We start from the raw sequence: 21,719 nt of genomic DNA, 5'->3' as shown, positions 1-21,719 counted from the left end.
AATTCCACTGCAATCAAGTCTGTGACAGAGGACCATTGTGGTGCGACACTGACACAACACACACACACACACACACACACACACACACACACAAAGCCAAGCCAAGTGTGGAAGTGTCAACTGTGCAAGTTTGTGTGTGACAGAGAGAGAGAGCAAGAGAGGGAGAGAGAAAGATAGAGAGAGCAGGAGAGTGTGTGTGTGTGTGTGTGTGTGTGTGTGTGTGTGTGTGTGTGTGTGTGTGTGTGTGTGTGTGTGTGTGTGTGTGTGTGTGTGTGTGTGTGTGTGTGTAAAACATGCAAAGCTAGCACGCGCGCACACACACACACACACAGTGGTGTCACTCTCATCAGCACGTGGTAGAGTAGTCTGACAGACACCTTGACTATTTGACCCAAACAGCTGGTGCTGGTGGCGACTGCACAGCCTGACACCAACCCACACACACACACACACAGCCTGACACACACACACAGCCACACACACACAACAACCAACCAAGCACACAATCATGCACGCACGCGCACCAACACACACCCTGCCTTACAACACAAACACACACACACAAACACTCTGAGCCCCCATGCTCAGGACCACGTGTTTGTCAGCAGCAGGAACAAATAAAGGAAGTGTGTTGCGGGTCAGCCAATGAGCAGCCTGGGGTTTCTCTCGTGCCTATATAAGGCAAGGCTGATCAATACATCAGGGCAGGCCAAGGGGACAGGAGACTACGGCACTGGGTTGCTCCAGATTACTATGCCGAGAGGAAGAGGGAGAGGAGAGGAGAGTCTATACACAGAGCCAGACACACCCACAAGCCCCTCCACGTGCACGCATACATTCATGCAGATCGCACACACGCCGTTTACCTCAATTACCTCAAGTTATCAGACGCACGCACACAAAGTACAAAAAAACAAACAAGATCAGTGCTCTTGTCTCGTTTCCCAAAATCACCCAGTGATTAAGAGCTGTTGAAATGAAACAGATAAGCAGCCAGACAAAACAAACACACAAACATGCACTTGTAAACAAACACTGGTCTTGGGCCAATGCACATTTAATCCCAAACAAACTTGGCAAGTCATGTCTTACTGTGAACTGACCTATAATTGTATTACATTACAATGCATCATGCCATTAATGTTTGGAAGTGTTTCTATACAGAATATACAAAATATCGCCCAAACCTATCCAATCATTAGTCAACACTCCAAAGCTTGGAGTAACTTCAAAGCTTGAAATCCAGGCTTACAACACTGCAATATGCTCAACCCTGCCTTCGCTTATTTCCATCAGGTAGGTAGGGCAACACTTCTTTCCAGTAAAGCACACCCTTTAGCTCGACCCAATTTCATGGGTTTCTGTTTATCAACAAACAGAGCCACGGTGGGAAGAGACTGAAACCAAGCGACAATGCCGCTGAATGTTTGACGTTGGGTGCAGCATTCTGGCGTTTTGTTTGTCTGAAAAGCAGTCACGGCAAGCCCCACACTTACCGTTTTAAAGTTCAGACACACTCTGCACACCAGGAAGTCAGCAGGCAAGCAAGCGGGCGAGCAAGCGTATGCCAGGAATGGAATGCTGCCAGACGTCTTAAAGAAAGTGAAACAAAGTCCAACTAGCAGCAGCACGTTAGCTACTTTACACTAATCCCGCACACGCAAAATAACTCGAGAAAGTCACACTTACAACTGTGTGAGCACTGTAAAAGGTCTTTTCATATTCCTGCATCAGTTCCAAGTGCTCACCACTTCCAACTCCTGGGACTACGCGAGTAGAATTAACCTCCCAACTAACTACAGCGTAAATAAAAGGTAGTTTCATGTACCAGTCCCAAGTGCCTACAATCTCCAAACCCTTTGTACTATGAATAGAACTACCGATTGCTACAAAGAGAGTTAGAAGATCCATTCATGTCCACACAGAGCAGTCCCAAGTTGCTTACCCACTAAGCTCTCTTGACTACACAAGTAGAACTAGGCTATCCTCATACCGTCGCATACCGTCTTGTGTAGAATGACAGGCATAATGACTGAAGCAATAAACACAGAGACGCAAAAGACAACGGCATACATACTTGACATGTCTGTCTTGGGTCGATCACGCTGACAAGCAACGGGAGACAAAAAAAGAAAAAGAAACACACACCACTGAGTCGAGAAACACTTGTCAGTCAAGTCAGTCACATACAGTCAAGATCTCCATCTCCAAGAGGAAGTGGTGGTAAACATTCGAAACATGCATGTTGCAGTTAAGCTCAAGCCTCAACACCTCTTGTTGGCACAAGACGCTTGTGTGTGTGTGTGTGTGTGTGTGTGTGTGTGTGTGTGTGTGTGTGTGTGTGTGTGTGTGTGTGTGTGTGGCTGAGACTTTATGGGTAACATACTTCTACCTTGTTGGAGACTGTATGAGAGAGAGAGAGAGCGAAAGAGAGAAACAGAGAGACGTGAGAATGAATGAAGTAATATGGGGTCTGTAAACTTCATGGGTAAAGCCGCTTTACCTTGTTGGCAAAAGACTGTGTGTGTGTGTGTGTGTAGGGCTGTGTTAAAAAGATCGATCCGCGATCCAATATCGATTCATGATTGAAAATTGCGATATCGATTCACAACTTTGTGGATCTGTATTTTGCCAATGATTATAGGCGCCATTTTCTCAACCACATCATGTAGCTCTCTTTCACATGCATGTAGGCTACATGCACAAATACACACGCCCTGTTCAAGTAAATGGTGCCAGTCTTTTCCCACCTTTCTCTCTCAAACCAAGTTTCCTGCTTGTTTCTTTCATACCAAGGTATGTCATGATTGTGTGGGCATCAAATGCTGAGATATTTTGGTTTATATAGCCGGTCTTAGAATTCTAGACATAAATGGGTTAAAGTCACAACCCAGCAATACAGAAGATCGACATCGAATCGAATTGAATCGGATCGTGGATCGAATCGGATTGTGACCTTCTGGATTGGATTCGAATCGATCCAGGAAATTTGGATCGATTCCCAGCCCCAGTGTGTGTCTGTGTGTGTCTCAGACCTCATTGGTAACTTCCTTTTACCTGGACCTTGCTCATGCTTTCCACAAACAATGACTTTAGAGAGCTGGGAGGCCGGTCAGTTGGCCAGCGGGCGGTTGGGTGGAGGTGGAGGGCTTGTTTTGAGGCAGAGGTGCGGTCAGTCAAGCCACAGTCAGTTTCACAATGTCCTTCGCAAACACGCACCCAACAACCACTCCAACCAAACCTCCCCTCCTGCTTAACATTCTCTTCTCTTAACAAGAGGGGAATGTCCCGTTCACAGGACATTTATGAGCTTCCAGTACACTGTATAGTCCAACTCTTCTGATTGTCCAGAGTGGTTTTGGAGAAGCAACATATTGATGAGGATTTATTGCTCAGTAGATAGCAGAGAAGTGAAATAAAAAAGACGAATGAATTATGATTTCATGCTTTCCGATCATTACCTTCCTTCTCCAAGGAACCGCAGAATGCAATAAAACTCCTCCGCAAATATCACTGTAAACCTGCATGAAACACTGCTGTATTTGACCAACTCTTCACGAGCTTGGCAGAGAAATCTCAAATGTTCTCTCAATCAGAACCTCAAGTCACACAACTCAAAGCCATAGAGGGAGAGAAAAACACACTTGTTCAAACACTACTGAACACGGTCGAAGTCTAAACAATACAGACTGCACAAGGCGCTTCCCAAGGCTTCTTCCGGAAAGTTCCGAAAGAAAAGGGACCACCAAAATAGCTCTGCACTGCCCTTTGCACGCTGCAGTGTGAGCAACTGGAATACCAGCACTCTGGAAGACTCCCCTAAACCGCTGAGCCATGAAGACACCGCATCCCAGACAAGACGTCCTCTGCGGAAAAGACTCGCACAACAGACATTACTCACTCTTCTTCTCAAGAGGCTTGACACCACCAGACCCGACTGATTCAAGACCTGAGCCTGTCCAACTAGCCTCCCTGTCTGTATCTGTCATGGCAGTCTCATGTGTGCTTGCTTACTTGCGTCAAGTCGAGTTGCCTGCTTCCTTGTTTAGTTCAAGTCTAGTTGCCTGTCTGTCTTGTGCGCCAGCTCGCTTGTCCTCCTTTCTCCACAGGTTTTCCCCCTCTAGAGATCATACAAAGCACACGCACGCACGCATGCACAGGCAGCATAACCAAACTCTCAAGGGACCTCCACTTCTAATAACCTGGAAGTGTTCCGACACACCCCGCCCCACTAATAGCTTTAAAGACTGGACATGAGTGCGGGGATACACACCCACACCCATTGATTTGCAAAAATGGAGTAAACCTCTTGACAGAAAAGACAGATGGGGAGCCCCAGCCGAATCTGATTAAAACTGTTGAAGTCGAAACGTAATCAAGCTATGTAAGCTTAATAATATAAAAAGACAACAAAAGGATTTTAAGTGTGCAGACTTCTCACTCAGAAAACTACACTCAGCCTTTGTCCGGCATCTTTTCCTGGGATGTGCACAATCTTCACCTTCAACGAGACTGAGTTGAACCTTCTTCCATTCAATATGATGTACTGTTCTCAGGGAGCAAATCTGACACAGGCTTACCTCATGCCTCTCTAGTCTGCCGTGAGAGGAGAACCCGAGGAGATCACAGAAACACATCAAAGACCAGCCTCACTCGCAATGACTACTACACCAAACGCTGCGTTGCCAGGGGAGTTGAAGTCATCATCCCAAACAAATGCGTCTTTTACCGACACTGGGCTGGCTGGGCTGACTGGCTAGATGGGCCAGTTTTTGTCCACCAGCCCATTTTACTGCTTATTTGCGGGTAAGGGAAAACATACCACTTGCTTGCCCTTCAGAACACACTCTCACACCGACACACACACACACTCACACACCAACAAACACACACACACACACTCTCACACCAACACACACACACTCTCACACCAACACACACACACACACTCTCACACCAACACACACACACTCTCACACCAACACACACACCAACACACACACACACTCTCCAACACACACACACACACTCACACCAACACACACACCAACACCAACACACACACACACACTCACACCACCAACACACACACACACACACACTCTGACACCAACACACACGCACACACTCTGACATCAACACACCCTCACACAAACACACACACGAACACACACTGATGACGAGCTTAGCACAAATACGAGCAACATGGACAGCTTGCCCATAAACACTGTAACACTGGCGACGGAGTCCACAGGTGCTCATTAGGTGCAGTACACACACACACACACACACACACACACACACCTCAAGAGTATTTGCACTATGCCAGATGGGGCTTGCTGATTTCAGGGGAGGTGATGTTCTGTCCTGTTCCGTTTTCCTCTGTCCCTCTCTGGCTGGCTGGCTGGCTGGCTGGCTCCGTCTTAAGACTCAGGGCCTCACTCGCATGGGAAACGCTGGAGCCAATATTAAATGACACAAACGACAACTGCACTGCAGCCAGCAACAGTACACTAATACTACACACACATACACACACTGCAGTCATGAGGAAGTGAGCCAAGCAGTTCCTCATCCGTACGTGTAAATGCTGGCGAGGAGGAAATGTAATCAGAAAGCTGAGATTGGGGGCATGTGTCGGTGCTGGTGTTGGGTTGCAGGCAAACTCTTATGCAACATGGCACTACACGGCACTACGCTACGTTGGCAGCGGATAAGCTGCCTACTTGGGGCAAGCAGAGATCCACTCATGATTACGTTTGTTTTTCTTACCCTACCAATCCTCCTCCTCTTGCTCGCCAGCTCGGCTCTCTCTGGGTTAACTTACAAGTGTGCCGTAACGGCATCCATGCCAGCTGCACTCAATCTCTGGATCACTACCCACCCCCCACCTCCTCCTACACCCCTGGTTCTGTTACATGGCTCATTGTGCTTGTTTGCTAACAGAGTTTAAATGGAGCCAGAAGAAAAGGAAAAAAAGACTTTATAACCGTTCGAAGATTGCGTAACAGTACCCTGACACCCATAAAAATCTCAGATCTCCCTCTGCACCGCCCAACAGAACAAATACGGCTTAACTGTGACCACCGTCCGCTAGTCGTTTGTTCGACTGACGGGAACATTCAAATGATGTCACTCATTTAGGTTATCTTGAGACGGGCTTTGTTGCTGAAGAAGAAACGAAAAAAGAAGAAAAGATGAAAAAAAGGGCCCCATAAAGCTTGTCCAGATCGGGTTACGTATGGCCCGCCATGTGCAATCTGACATAAGCGCAGAAGGCCCAAATTTAAAGCACATGTTTGGGAGTCCCCTGTAGGAGGCCCTCTCTCCCCTCGCTCTCGTTCTAACACATGCTCGCTCGCACGCACGCTTGCTCAGGCCTGGTGGCGCGACGCATGTTATGTCACACAAAACGAACGGCACCTGTGCAAGAGTAGGTCTCAACTAACCAAAACACAAGACCTCCACACTCTACAACACACACAATTATGTCTTTCTGTAGTGTTGAGAGGATTCTTCTCAGGCAACACAAAACGATCCATAGATGGATATCTCTGGTATGAAATCATTTACTGCTTCAGGTTATTTACTGAAGCAGAAAGTCTAATATCTTTGTTTGAAGTGAAAGCCCACCTGGAAAACTCCCACGGTCATTGTGACACATGGCACTGGCGGGTCAAGAGTCACATCGGCAACCTTTGGGGTACGAGTCTGACGCTCTAACTTCTTACCCATGACCGCCCTTTGATGGTGGCACTTAGAGCAGGGTCTCAACTAACCAAACACAAAAACTCAATTCTAAAAAGAGAGATGATTTAGGACGTCCTTCTAGGTCTGCTGAGGCAGAATTCCTCTTAGGTAAGTCTTTCCAAGGCCACATTCTTCAGTTTTACAACCTTGTAATTTACAAGCGGAGTTCGGCAATTAATGGATCATGATTGGTCATTGGTCGTTCATTGAGGCCAATCATGATGATCAACCTTGCGATTTCTCTCCTTTCCTTATCCATGTAGTTCTAGCCAAATGCGGTCTTCATTGACGGCACCTGTGCAAGAGCAGGCCTCAACACACCAAATGCAAGACAGAAACATGTTTTTCTATTCTACACAGTGCATATTCGCCTGTTCTTCCCTGTTCTTCTCAGGAAATACTCAGGCACATTCCTCCAGAAAAAAGGATGCATGCCGCTAAACACATTCTTCAGCTTGTGTCTTAACATACCCAGCAGCAAAAAATATTCAGCCATGTGCTTCTGCAAGCATCTATCCATCCTGTGCCCCTGTGCTGAAGATCACTGCAGGTCTGTGTTATACAACAGTGTGGAGGTGCCAAGGCACATCATCATCATTATCATCATCATGCAAAAATACCAGGTAGGTAGATCATGCTGAGCAGCCATGTAGCTCTGCTCCTCTGAAAGACAGAGCATGGCCAGCAGCCGTCACCAAGGTAACCAGCTCCCAGCAGAAAGCCCATCTGTTACACTTTTCTGCATTTCAGTGCTCAGAAAGAGAAAAAATACATTTCAAAACGCCATCAACTGTAGAAAACACAACCCGACCTGCATGACCTTGCAATTTTCAGCAGCAGTCAGAAAAACACAATTTCAAAAATCAACTGACACACACAAACAACCACCACCCCAACTGAAGCCGTTCCATGTCGCTGATCCGAGAGCAAGGCGAGATGTACTGTACACGCACATCTCAATTCCCCAACACCTTCCGATGGAGACTGGAATTCCACACCTCCAGAAGTTCACACTTGCACAGTAATTGCTTCTAGGAAAGGGGCTAGTGGCGGTGGTGGCGGCGGTAATGGAGGAGGCCAGTGGCTTCTCAAGCTGTACGCATGTGCATGTGCGTGTGTGTGTGTGTGTGTGTGTGTGTGTGTGTGTGTGTGAATTGATTGATCCATTGTTTTGAATAGCACAAATATATACAGTATACCCACTTAACACATTGAATACCGGCGGTGCTCACGGAATTATGTCGTAGAATACCAGCGTTCTAAGCCCTTTTTTGACGTTTTTTTGTAGACTCACAGCTTATTATGTGATAGGGCCACTGAAATATGTTATGACTCGTTCGAAAGTGGAGACGCTGCCCTCTTAGTAGGTGAAAACTGTGTGTCTCTACGAGCTTTTATTGCCGAGAAAACCCACGCTAAACCGAAGCGGGTATCCATGGAATTCAGCTACAATCGGAGATATTGAGGTTTTTGTGAAGGGTGCGCTTCTTCAGAATGTGACGAGTTTGAAAGGGGATGAGTTGGTTTTAATCACAATTTGGTGCAAGGTTAGCTCTGACACACATCTTCCTGCTCGTCAAGACACACCTCCTGCTCTAAACCACTACGACACCGGCAATCAATGCCCTTCGAAATCCACGTTTTTCACACAGACTGAACACAAGCTCTTTGCACACATGCAGAAGGTCGGACATTTGCTAAAATAGTTCCCGATGACTCCCGAAATAATAGCCCAACATTGACAACAAATGCCAATGATATGATGCTTAGATGTAGCCCATCCGATCCATATGTAGCCATCTATGCTAGCTTCTGGCTTTTCACATACAGGAAGACAGTTCAACATGGGGGTGAATAATCAAATAAACTTATCTGGTTGGCGATCAAACTTCCAAATCGGAGCGCATTACTCCAATTACAATTCGGGTGCCATTTTGATCCAAGGATCTGGTAAAGGTCTAGGTAGCAAGCCCAGAAAGTTCAAGATACTCCTGGCACGATATACAATGGTCTCTGTGTTTACCTATTGCGTGAAGTCAGACACAATACACGCTACCGATCGTAGGCTACTAGGGAAACAACAACATAGCACGATTCACGAATACGGCAGCACACCTCTTGCTCTGTCACACTACGACACCAGCAATCGATGCCCTTTGAAATCCCCGTTTTTCACGTGGACTGAACACAAACTCTTTGCACACATGCAGAGGGTGAGACATTTGCTAAAATAGCTCCCGATGACTCCCGAAAAAATAGCCCAACATTGACAACAAATCCAAATGATATGATGCTTAGATGTAGCCTAGCCCATCCGATCCAAATCATATGCGGTGGCAGATGGACACTCCCAACTGAGATCGCTCCCGGACGTGTAGTCCCAGGTGTTTCCATCACTCCCGGACGTGTAGTCCCACCCGATTATATTTCACGTATTATCATACACTGCCACATACAAGCAATTTAAGGTTAGGGTTAGGTTTAGGGTTAGGTTAGGGTTAGAAACAAAAAACTAACATCAAAAAGATAACTAGCTCCGTTATATGGCGGTGGGATCGATAGTCTGGCTAGTGGGGGCGAGCCGACAGGGGAGCGTCCTGCGTTGGGAGCGACAATCAGGGAATCATGATATGTAGCCATGCTAGCTTCTGGCTTCTCACATACAGGAAGACACAGAAACTTATCTTTTTGGCGATCAAACGTCCAAATCGGAGCGCATTACTCCAATCACATATCGGGTGCCATTTGGATCCAAGGATCTGGTAAAGGTCTAGCAAGTCCAGAAAGTTCAAGATACTCCAGGCACGATATACAATGGTGTTTACCTATTGCGTGAAGTCAGAGACAACACATGCTAGGCGACATGGGTTGGCATCCAGACATCTTGGTAAGTTAAATTAAAATATCCAAATCATAACACTCAAACATCATAACAATCAAACAACTTTGGACTGCAAATGTTGTCATTTATGTCCATCACAGAGCTACCAAAATCACATATATTGTCCATTGAAGGGTGTAGATTCAAAATATGATATTTAAATGCAAAAACGTATTTTTACGTTTTGGTATACAACGCATGGGCGTGAAAAACGCATTATTACGTCGTCAGTACTCAATGTGTTAAAAAAAATGCTCAAATATACAGTATAGCCACTTCAAAAAAGTAGACTACACCGCTGGTGTGTGTGTGTGTGTGTGTGTGTGTGTGTGTGTGTGTGTGTGTGTACGTGAACAGAAGAGGTGTGTGTGTGTGTGCGCGCATGTGTGTGAGTGAGTGTGTGAGTACGTGAACAGACAATGAGTGTCTGTTCAAGCTGTGTGTGTGTGTGTGTGTGTGTGTGTGTGTGTGTGTGTGTGTGTGTGTGTGTGTGTGTGTGTGTGTGTGTGTGTGTGTGTGTGTGTAGAAGAGAATATGAGTGGTGCTCAAGCTGCGTGCGTGCGTGCGTGCGTGCGCACTTCTGCCAAGTGCAGAACACTGCAGAGTCGCCCAACACCAAACCGAGAATAGCAAGGGCAGGCAGGTCAGCAAGATCTCGCACCCCCTCCCACACACACCAACCCGCCCACAACCACAACCACACAAAACCCAGGCTACAACACTGTAGAAAGGTCTTTTCATCCTGACGGATTCTGCATGCAGTAGCTTCACCACATATGATGCACCGCAACAAACAGTAATATTTGGTGCGGGCAAACGTATGCAAGTGTGCGTTTTTTGATAAGGGGAGAGGATGCAGTGGATTGGTGGGTGGGTTTGTGTGTGTGTGTGTGTGTGTGTTTGTGGAATAATGTCAAACCTGTTGGGCTGCATCAAGACTGGGTAACCTTTTGTTCTCAGAGGTGAAATTGGATACGTGAGCACACCTTGCGCAAACAGGCAAAAAAGCGAATCATTTTTTCCGGGCCAAATTCCTTCAAGAACCCCCTTCATTCGCACACGCGCACACGCACACACGCACACGCACATACACACAAAATGAGTGGCCTTATAAGTCAGACAATAACATGCGCCTTTGCCAGACTGAGCATGTCCTGGAGACGCACAGTCGAGTATTGTTCTCTTATCTTATCGCGCGGGGGAGCCGTGTGGCTTTCTAATGGGACCCATTTGGGAGCTTTCAAAAATCTAAAATGTATCCGTGCAAGAGGGAACTCGTGCTAGGCCTAGCTAGTCTCTCCCTTTCGGTTTATCCCGTTGCTCAGCCTGGAATGCACAGAGGCTCTGCTGAACACACCCTGGGACAAAGAGCATGTGGCTGCGTGCTGCTGCTGCTGCTGCTGCTGCTGTGCGTGTCTGTGTGAGTGTGAGTGTGAGTGAGTGTCCAAAAGAGAGTATGCATGGGCATGCAGGAATAAAAAAAAACAAGAAGTCAAGTCTAGTCAGCCTCAAAGCAACTTTCACATCAAAAGACTCCTTTGGTTCAGAGTTTAAGGCAGACAGTCAGCAGCGGTCTGTACAAGTAGGAAGTACGCTGCTTCGAAAGAATCTTATCTGGAGGGATGAGGGGGTTGGAAAGTGAGGGTGGGATGAGGGAGCTTGTCGTAACATGTCGCGCCTCTCTCCAGACTTCACTTCCACCCCGACCGCCGTGACAGGCAAGCAAGCGCCTCTCACAAAGGAAACAAAACAGCCAGTTCGCCCACAAAGGGGGTCGGTAAGTGAATGTGTGGTATATGGGGTGGCAGGGCCGCTTAGAGCTTTTGCTGGGCCCTAGACAAAATAATTCTTTAAAAAAGCCTCGCATTACCTAGTAAGTAGTAATGGGCCCAATTCTGGGCCCCTCATTTCCCTGGGCCCTGGGAAAACTGAACTGTTTGTGCACCCCTGCCGACCGGCGTGTGGAGTGGTGTGTGGTGGTGTAGTAGGCAGTCACCAGTAGAGACATTGGGTGCATCCCAATATGTGTCCTTGCCTCCTCCACTTGTGCTTGTCTCCTCGTCCCGCCTCCTGGCCCCTCCTCCGTGGAGAAAACGATAAAGTTTCCCAGCTGTCAGCCTCGCCACAACAACTTTTGAGGGACTGTTTTTCATTCACCATCCCAATTGCAAATGAGAAAAAGACTTTACAATTGAGCTTTTGCAAGATATTGAAATATAATGCTGTTGTCAGTGATGTCATCATGACGAGAAGCAAGTGGAGGAGGCAAGTGGAGGAGGCAAGGTCACATATTGGGATGCACCCATAGGTAGTTCCAAGAGGGCCAACATCCTTCCCTTGAGGTCCAAACTACGGTATTCTGGGATGCGTTTCTCGAAAGCGTAGCTGATAGCCAGTTAGCTACTTGGGTAGTTGCCAATGGGTAATTGCATTGCAATCTATGGTTTCGACAAATACACCCCTGGATGCTGGGAAAGGGCCTCATTTGCAGAGTGGCCAAACAGGTTTCCCATGGCTTGGCGGTGGGGCCGGGGGACAGTAAACCCAGCTGTCAAATGGGAACAACCTCTTTTGCAGCGCCAGAAACAGGTGGCGGCTCAGGGCAGGCAGGCAGGCCTGACAACAGCAAAAAAATAAGACGAACCTCACGGGGGTCGCAATTTTTGTTACCGGCTGTGCTGTGCGGAAATGCAAGGCCGTCGTGTATATTTAAAGACCTCAAAAAACAGAGGAGGGAGGGATCATTCCTGAAAAACAAGACACTGAAAACAAACAAAACCAAATATGCACGCACACTCACACACGCACAGGTTGGTCGTGAGGGGTGGAGATGGATTTGAAACCTCAACAGCTCCAAACAAACAAAAGGTTTGATTTGCCAAAAAAGGGTCTGCCAAGTATTTACAGATTACCAGAAATGTCAATTACTCGCCACGCTGTAACATTTGCAGGGGATGAGCAAACACTGATTGAAAACACAGTTTGGCAACCAAAGCCGAGAGAAGAACTGATTAGGAGTTGCAACATAGGCTTTAACTTACGAATCATTTATGAATTATGCACAATGTTGAATGCATGAGCTCAAAGCATCTGCAATGGGCAGCTTTACGTGAAAAAGGGGCGAGAATTTAACTTTTAAATGAAGCTACTTCAAGCAGGTCATTAAATCTTTCTTTTATGAGCTAAATGTCAATCTTTACAACGCTCTGTGGTAGAAAGGGACATTATAAAAAGTACTGAAAAAAACATTAGTCTATCTGTCTAAATTTGCCCATCCAAATCCTGGAACCATAGAGTGGAAGACTGCAAAGTTGAGCTTATTGAGTCAATTGACTTAGTTAATCACAAACCATGCTTAAAGTTCAAAGTTTGGCCCAATACCTCCTAAAGTGCGACCTGAGAGGAGAGCCTGTCTACACAATAGAGTCTGGCAGCCCATAACAGGCAGTTGTTTTGATTTACAAAACATGTCACCTTTTTAAGCACCCAGTCATTGAGCCACTGGTTTCCAAGGTAATGTCGGTCTCTACGCCAGACAGCGAAGGTAAACGCATACAAAGTTCAGGGCCCAGTGGACGGTAAACAAGGGTGTCTGTGTGAAAGCGTGACTTTGAAGTGCCATAAACTAATTTTGGTTACGTGCGAGCCCGACTGGGTGGCGCATGATGGCTGGCCTGAGTTCGAACGAGGAAGTGCACGAAGGAAGAACACTGCGGTCTAAACTCCCACGGGACACAGACCAGCGCATGCCGTGTTCTGTGCTCTGACCTGATTCAACAGACTTCTGCATACTGAACAACATCCCAATGATACCAATATGATATTTGATTAAATTGTCCTCCGTTTTGGTTCAATTATTCCCTGTTAAATTGTCCTCAAAAGTACACACGCAGAGTGATCCCAAAGACAGTCCTAGTAGCCATCCTATTCTACATTCATGAATGGCTATGGACAATATCCAACGCCAAATAGGTGAAGTTCCCAATATTTCTAATTATAAAATGTCATCCAAGAGGCAAACATGACAGAATAGAAGTTAACGTTATTCAATTAAGGCAGTACATGCAAGGCTGCTCGACGTCAAGACACATTTGGGTCTTGTCACCAGACTCTACTCCTTCTATACTGGGGTGATACTGCTGCATTTAGCTCTCGAATATTCAAAACATATGACACAAGACAAGCATCAAAGCAGACATGCTTCAAACAGTGGCAATAATGCCATCTACCAACATCAAACACCTCGATAAACACAACAGAGCTTAGTGAAAGCTTATGACTACGATAATAACACCAAAAAGTAGACGTTAGCCACCCTACCTCGATGGGCTGTGCGAGTAGACATACGATGTTGAGGGGGAACGCAAGGCATTTGTCACGTTGAATCTGCACATTTTACACAACGTTTTATACGGGTGATTTCACTGTCCACATGTTTTACCAGTCAACGTTACCGCGCCCTGCAATTTGGACTGTTGACCATCTTGCTAACTATCTTAAAGGCTAGTTATAGCAGTTAGCTTTTACAGTTCCAACTTGGCTGAGTTTTTCCTGTGGTCCTGAGGCTAGTTCTAGTTGCTTAGCTCACTTGCAAACAACTCACTCGAGCCTAAAGCCTGCAGTCCGCCCTTGATGTCAGACATCTAACGCCAGAAATATTGCTTGCATTCCATACCACAAATACAATAACCCCTTAATATTTGACACCATACATCGAGCATTACAACGTGACTGGGTTGATTGTTCACGGAGGTTGAGTGATGAAGAAATGATAGCCAAAGCTAACTCAAAGCAATGATGTTCCTAGTCAAGCTGACCTGAGGAAGAAGTAGCTCAGAATCAATTCAGTGTCCAAAATCTTCTTCACCCGACACGCTCAAACGACTGTGCAGACCTTCTTCTTTTATCCTGACCATGACAAAGAAAATATGGTCCTTGTATTTCAGGATATGCCAGAGTCTTTGCTCTGCCTCCTAGTGCATCGATGACCTGCTCCTTGGGTTGCAAACAGCTCTCTACGTAGCTAGCATGGGCTTCATATAGAGCGCAGCGTCGTGACGTATGCAAAGGCACGTTCATTGGCAAAAATCCACAAAATGTTATCTGCATAGAGCTAGGTCGATAGTGCTTCACAGTAAAATAGCCCAAAAAGCCCAATAGCCTACATGTCTCTCACCGTGTCACAGATTGAAGTATGTGAAGGTACAAAACCTATAGGCCTGGGTTTAACTCTACCGAATAACTGTTGCCACCATTGCAGTTTTGAGGAAGGTGCAGCTTGTCACCCCACCATCAGTCACCTGCTGTCAAAACCAAATTGGGAAGCCATCTGTGAGGATGTGACCTTGGATTAACAATATTATATCCATTTATTATCAGCGTAAGTCTTTCCTTCATATCTGTGATCAGTCTTTATTGGACTCATTTTACCTATTGGTGAATAGGCTACTTAATGATTTCCACAGAGTAGTAAAGGTCTAGTCTAGTTAATAATTGAAGTTCAGGATCAGTTTCCATCAAACCTTTAGCAGCGTGCCAACTGTTAGGCCATTAATAATGCATAACCTAACTGACTAGTGCAGAGTTGCTTTATACTGTATGGCTGCTGTGCTCCCCCTGCAATTGAATAGCATAAATTGCTTGTGTCAACATGACATGGATTTGAGAATGGAGTCATAGCTTATGACCATAGTGTTAAAAATATGATGCTGTGCACATGAATGGTACCAGAGTCATATCACAGTTTCCCTGTGTAGTCCCACCTCAAGTCCATCACAGACAAGAGACATATTCTAAGCAAATTAGGCCCACCCTTGAACAACCTACTAACAAAGACCAGCCGTGCCCAGATGGGGAATGTTGAACTCTTCTTAGACTTCAAGTATAAAGGACCATTGTCCTCATTGTACTGTAGTAGGGCCTTCGTATTAAGTCACACAATTCCCCCTATGGCAATGCATTTGGGGCATGCAGGGAACAGGCAGATTGGCCAGGCTGTTGGAACAGCAGGCTTTTGGGCCCCTCTTCAGTGGCAGCATGCATATGCTTCATAGTTACATTCTTTTGCTTAGATTAATGAATACATGCATTCCTATGTTTACAACTAACATTTTAAATTCCTGCCTCAAAATTAAAATAATAGTTATTCATAGTGAAAATGTGTATATTTAACTTGAAATTTAAAAAAACATTTCTCAGAGAAAAGTGCAGTTATGTGGTTCCATAACTATCCAATCCCCCATCATTCAAAACACATGCGGAAAGTCAGTGTTCACAGATTCAAAAGAATATTGTTCTATTTGTTTTATTTCCAATAGGCCTAACTGTGAAGACAGTTTTGGAAGCTGTCACCAAACCTGTTGCTGATGGGAGAACACTACCATCTAGAGGTGAGAAGAGGTATGTTCTGATGCTGTCACAAAAAAGTCCTCTGTCTGGTAGGTGGTTTGCCATTTATTTATACAATACAAACACATATTGACATGTTTGACATCAGTGAAAATATAAACTATGAATATGAATATGAATATGATATGGAATGGATACAACAATAAGCTATTGATGATTGTATTTATGTAAAAATAAGCCTTTCAGAGCACATGGTATACTACATCTTACACCTGAGTGAATCTGAAGGAATGTAAGTAAATTAATCTGAATTAATCTAAATTTCCCCCTGTTTGACCCTTAAGACTTATCTCAGATAAAATAACTAATTCACAATATCCCTTGGTACTGAAGCCTGGTGCACTCCCATCATATCTCTAGAGTTCAGTGTAGAGTGTCAATGTTAACAGCCGTGAGGGTGACGTCTCCATAGATGCCCATTCCAGTGATCATGTTGAGCTCCCGGATCCGGTGCTTGAACTCAAACAGATGGGCCTTGTTCACCGCCACCTTGAACTGATCATGGTGGCACAGGATCTTCAGCTAAAACAGAGCAGAGCAGAGCAGGGGAGGATGTTACAGTCAAGAAACATAATTTCCATTGTTAACTATGATCTTGAAAAGGTATCTATTGTCTGATTAATTTCCCTTTGGAAAAGGGCATTGGTGAAAATATTTGTCTGTTGGTCTTGTGCTTGTTTACAGCATAATCTAAACTACAGTATATTTATGTGACATGATTTACATTTTCAAGAACATGCTGTATGTTTTCTTATCATATTTTAATGGAATTTGAGACACATTTGGGTAGATATCCATGGCATAGTATGTCATGAATGCCAACACGTTTTAGTAGCCGAATACCTGGACTGGGTCAGGCAGGCTGCTATGCAAACTGTTACTTGGCAGACTGTTTTGTAGGTCACATTGCTAAACTCACCTCAAATGGTTGCCCAGCAACAAAAGGGAAACCAGGACAGTTCCTCTCCTCGGAGCCCCATGTGCCTCCAATCAGGGTGTTCCTCACCACCACTTTGTGCCCGTCTTCGTTGAAGCGCGGGTTTAAGTGGAGAGCGATATCCCGCCCTTTGCTCAGGTCTATGGTAAACCTGTCAGGAAAGATGACAGCAAGTCATAAGATTTTGATTTAGCGCAGATATCAACTAGAAAGCAATGGGGATGAAGAAAACCCCATAAAGTATTTCAAATGAAGTAGTGGTGGGATCGTATTGAGCCATGGCGCCCCCAGGCACTTCAGCACCCAGGTGCCCCCATGTAGCCTCTTTCTGCAGATGAGACCGTTGAGGGACCTATTCACTCCTTACTACATCATAACAACATTGCTTTGACATTACCGGGAGCCTTAAGTAACCGATTAAGACATTGCATTATTAAGACATTGTCAGTACAATTTTGGTGACAGTAAGGTTACAACATAGATTTGTAGCGCTTGTGTTATGGGTGGCCCCTCTCTGGTCATAAGCGGTTGGTGCCCCTGGGCACGCTGCCACTGGCCCTTATGGATAATCACACCACGAATAGCGGATTTCATTTATAGGCCTAAAGGATTTTTTGACACTGACCAAAGTGGTGCAGAGGCCAACTGAAGAGTAAACAATAGAAAGAAAGAACAGTAAACATAGAAGTAGGAGTAAAATAGATAAAGACAATTTGTAAGATGGCTTTTTAAAAAACTTTATTTATGATAGGACAGTGAAGGTGGCAACAGGAAGTGAGTGGGGAGAGAGAGACAGGGAAGGGCCTGCAAAGGACCCGGGCCAGGAATCGAACCCGGGTAAGCCGCGTAGTAGACGAGTGCCCTACCATTAGGCCATGGCAGGGCCTCGTAAGATGACTTACTACTGAGATAGGCCTGTGTATTGGTTTTGCTTTGTAACCATAATGGTGCAAGTGTGTAGTAGTTATACACAATAATGTTCAGCAGTTATCTGCTTTGATCGGTGAGAGATATAGCCAAGGGTTTTCTCTGCTCTTCCAAGATAATCCCTATCATCTCATTACAAACAGGTCAGAGAGAGTTGATTTACTTCCTCCTGCAGTCTGATGATAAGGAGCTTCAGAGTTATCTGCCAGATTATGTGTGAAGCAAAGTAATAACACTTTCAGAGATGTTTGCTTTTGCCCTCGATCTTCAATCAGACATTGAGATCAAAGCAAAGAAGTGCACTTATACAGAAAAAAAATAAAAAGAATATAATTTGTCTGTACTTACAATAATGTAAGTATTCCAACAAAGTGATTATGAATTTTTACATGAAGGTATTATGTTCTGTCAAACCTTGCTTTATCATGAAAAACATTTGAAAATATTACACATTCATACTCATTCAGTGTTTTGTTTTGAAGTAGGAGATGACAGCACACTGCACGAATGTATTATGTAAAGTAGACCAAAATAGGTATTTATCTAGATGCAGTACATTGGGGGAAAGCCATATGAAACACAAATGTAGAAATCTACATTTTCATATAAAATCTAAATATAAATGTACTCACGCTTTTGCATTGGGCTTGATCTGTCCCATGATGGTGATGAGCATTCTGTCATAGATACCCCGAGGGCCCAAATTATGGTCATATGGCACAGTCTAGACAAAACAAACATATATTTAGTACATTATATAAGGCTTATACTGGAGTAGCAGAGATATAGGAAAAACAAAATGGCTGAAAACAATTCATACAATTGTTTTCAACTGGTTTTAGTGAATGGCCCAAACTACATTGGCGTAGGTAGACTATACTAGGCGAGGTATTTCTTCAGTGACAAAACTAACCAAAAGACATCCTGCAATTAAGTGGTTCACCACAAATTTGGTCCAGTCAGCTGATCCTAGCTGATCACAGCTGATCATAATAGGCAAACTGCACAAATCTCCAAGTGGGAGGACTTCTGCTTTCTAATGTTGGTACTGCTCATAGGGAAAAGATATACAGCATATGCTTACAAAATGATTCATATATGGACTATACAATTCTAGATTAGTATATCCATTTAAGTTTTTATATACGTATCGTTTTCCTATGAGGTGACTCTGTCTCTGTCACATCCCGTGATGGTGTCTCCTTACCAGGCTCCTCTGAGGGGCGACCTGGGGAGCGGTGGGGGGAGCGGGGCTTGGCCATCCAGGTTGGCTGGGTTGACTGGGCTGGCTGGGTTGTCCTGGTTGTCCCGGCCAGGAAGGCTGGCTTGGCTGCCCGGGCCATGCAGGCTGGCTCGGCTGCCCGGGCCATGCAGGCTGGCTAGGTTGCCCAGGCCAGGTGGGGTTGCTGGCGGGTTGGCCAGGCCACGCTGGCTGGTTGGGTTGGTTGGGTTGTCCAGGCCAGACTGGCGCTCCGGCCTGCGTCGGGTTGCCACCTAGTGCATCTGAAAGCTTTTAGAGAGACGAAAAGGTTAAAGGAAGCAGCATACAGTACTGTACGTGCAGTGTTTCAAAATAGTGAGAGAGAAGATGAATTAACACTTTCTGCATATTTATGTTATGAAAATGTATGCTGAATCAGAGGTGTCAATCCCATGTTCGGAATGTAAAGTCCCTGCCACAAATTTGATCCAACCAGCATTGAATCAGCTGATCCCAGTGGGTAATCAAGACAGGTAGAGTTACGAGTACAGTGCAGTCACCTATGTTGGAGGGAAACTGTGGCAGGGTTTTTGCTTTCTGAACCAGATTTTTGACACTGCTGTACTTAATACACAACAATATTATGACCACACAACCATGACACCACACCACCATGACATGCAGGCCTATTGTGACTTTGAAAAGGGATATACTTACATCCATATCACCTGCAAATCAGAGAAACAAAAAGAGGGAGAGGGAGAGAGAGAGAGAGAGAGAGAGAGAGAGAGAGAGAGAGAGAGAGAGAGAGAGAGAGAGAGGAACACATTGTTATGATGTTTTGGACAAAGGTGTGGTCACGCGCTGCATGAAGCATTATTCTTCTCAGTGCATCTGACACCTAACACTGGGAGTTGTGCGGCTTCTGTGGGATTCCCATGGACATGAGTCAGAACCAAATATTTCCACTCCACCCAAACACATCATGAGCGTGAGAGGAACCAGTTCTGAGACCTCTGTCAGGTTCACCGAGTCCAAACGGATCTACTGTGTGCATGAGTTCACGATGGGTGAACCCAATCTTTATTATTAGGGATTAGACTGTTTAAACAAATGATGAAATATGGAGCTTGCATTCAGAAAAGCAAAAGTATTTCTATTAAACCTGTTGGGCAACACTTCACAAACACAATGCAATTCTTCACCAGTAGGAAGCATTAGCAAGGGTTTATAATGAACAACATCCTCAGTCCCTTGGAAAAATGCAACAAACAGTAAATCTTCACCTGGTACTCTTCGATCCAAGGTTTTTAAATTAAGTTTTTTTTAAAAGTAAATAGGAAAAAAGCTTTCCTGATCAAGGTACATCAATAGATTGGAATGTTTTTTTTTAATTGCCCATGCATAGCTACTTGAGCCTTCTTCAGGGCATCAAGAAGACCTAAGCCTGGCAAGCCATTTCGTGTATGGGCAATTTTAAATGCAGATATTTATATCACAACTATCCAGTGGTTTTCAGCAGGCTTTAAAGTGTTCTATACTGTATACCACAGTTCTGTCTGGTAGTCCCATAATGTCCAGTGGAACCGTGTAGTACTGAAACAACTTTACATCTACTTTACATTTACTTCTGCGACATTATACAGAGTGTCTTAATACATGATGACTTGGTCATTGACGTTCTGGTAACAGCGAATTTATATCAGGGCCTTGGTCTTAAGAGTTTAAATCTCTCCTCGCTCCATAGATCACTTGCTACGTTTAAAATGGCTACACTTCCTGGATCTGTCTGAATCCCATTTGAATGTCCCTGTGAGGCAGATACTGGAGAGCCAGCCACTCATCAACTAAAGTCTTTTTCACACACAGTGTTGTCTTAGATGGCCTTTAAGCAAGCCTACTATAGACTGGCATGCAGAACAGCAGTGCTCTTACCTGTGCTGAGTGCGTGGATTTGGAGGTCGGCAAGTTGTGTTCTCCTTAGCTGGAAGACACAGACAGACAGGGAGGAATTTCAGGGTGGGGTTCTCTTATACACTTGTCCACCTCTCCCTGCCACACCACCTTTGTCACCTCCCCCTTCGATGTTGCGTACAATGGTACACCTTTGCGCTCAGACACACACACGCACACACACACACTCACACACACTCACACAGACACACACACACCCTGCTTGCCTGCTGGAGTGCCACACCTACAGCACACCAGCACTAGGCACACCCACTTGTATCAAAATACACAAAACATGTTGGCTCAAGTCTATCATGTGATGTCGCAATAGGCATACATTGTTACCATGGCTTCTCTGGATTCTTCCATGTCCAAACTTCTCGGAAGGTTCTTTCAGTTTCTGATCCCTCTATTAAGAAAGGTGTTGGAATAGTTACGGTCTAACATCACAATCCCTCTTTGGTTAATTAAGAGTCTTCAGGTGCGTACGTTAGTCAGACTATATTTTAAGATGTCCTAAACAGCACCGTCCTTTGAATTGCACCTGGATGCCTCCATTACGTGATAATGATGAGATTATAAATGAACAAGCTGCATTAAACAAACTGGGGTGGGGTTTGGTTGACGTTCAGCCATGCACAACAACTGTTGACTGTTCAGCC

At 45.1% G+C, this 21,719-nt stretch overlaps 2 protein-coding genes across 4 annotated transcripts in view; both read right to left on the bottom strand.

Moving 5' to 3' along the window:
- Positions 1-14,662, bottom strand: part of fbxo34 (F-box protein 34) — a 33,851-nt gene extending 19,189 nt beyond the window's left edge. For 2 of the 3 annotated variants that reach the window (XM_063184415.1, XM_063184417.1), the window contains exon 1: positions 14,449-14,662. The gene's annotated coding sequence lies outside the window, so the exon portion shown is untranslated. Of the gene's footprint in view, positions 1-13,951 lie in introns of all 3 variants that reach the window. The other variant, XM_063184418.1, reaches the window with a different exon arrangement.
- A 1,409-nt stretch (positions 14,663-16,071) lies between these two features.
- On the bottom strand, positions 16,072-21,442 carry lgals3b (lectin, galactoside binding soluble 3b). The gene is made up of 7 exons (XM_063184414.1): positions 21,395-21,442; positions 21,040-21,088; positions 19,822-19,832; positions 19,111-19,413; positions 18,536-18,627; positions 16,959-17,127; positions 16,072-16,561 (listed from the first exon to the last, which is right to left on the bottom strand). Exons 3-7 carry the CDS (start codon positions 19,825-19,827, stop codon positions 16,403-16,405), a joined length of 729 nt encoding a protein of 242 aa, XP_063040484.1. The 5' UTR covers positions 19,828-19,832; positions 21,040-21,088; positions 21,395-21,442; the 3' UTR covers positions 16,072-16,402.
- Between the last annotated feature and the right edge of the window lie 277 nt (positions 21,443-21,719).

Source organism: Engraulis encrasicolus, chromosome 19 (genome assembly GCF_034702125.1).
Source record: "Engraulis encrasicolus isolate BLACKSEA-1 chromosome 19, IST_EnEncr_1.0, whole genome shotgun sequence".
In the NCBI taxonomy this organism is placed as follows: domain Eukaryota; kingdom Metazoa; phylum Chordata; class Actinopteri; order Clupeiformes; family Engraulidae; genus Engraulis; species Engraulis encrasicolus.
This window is presented reverse-complemented; position numbering and strand designations above follow the sequence as displayed.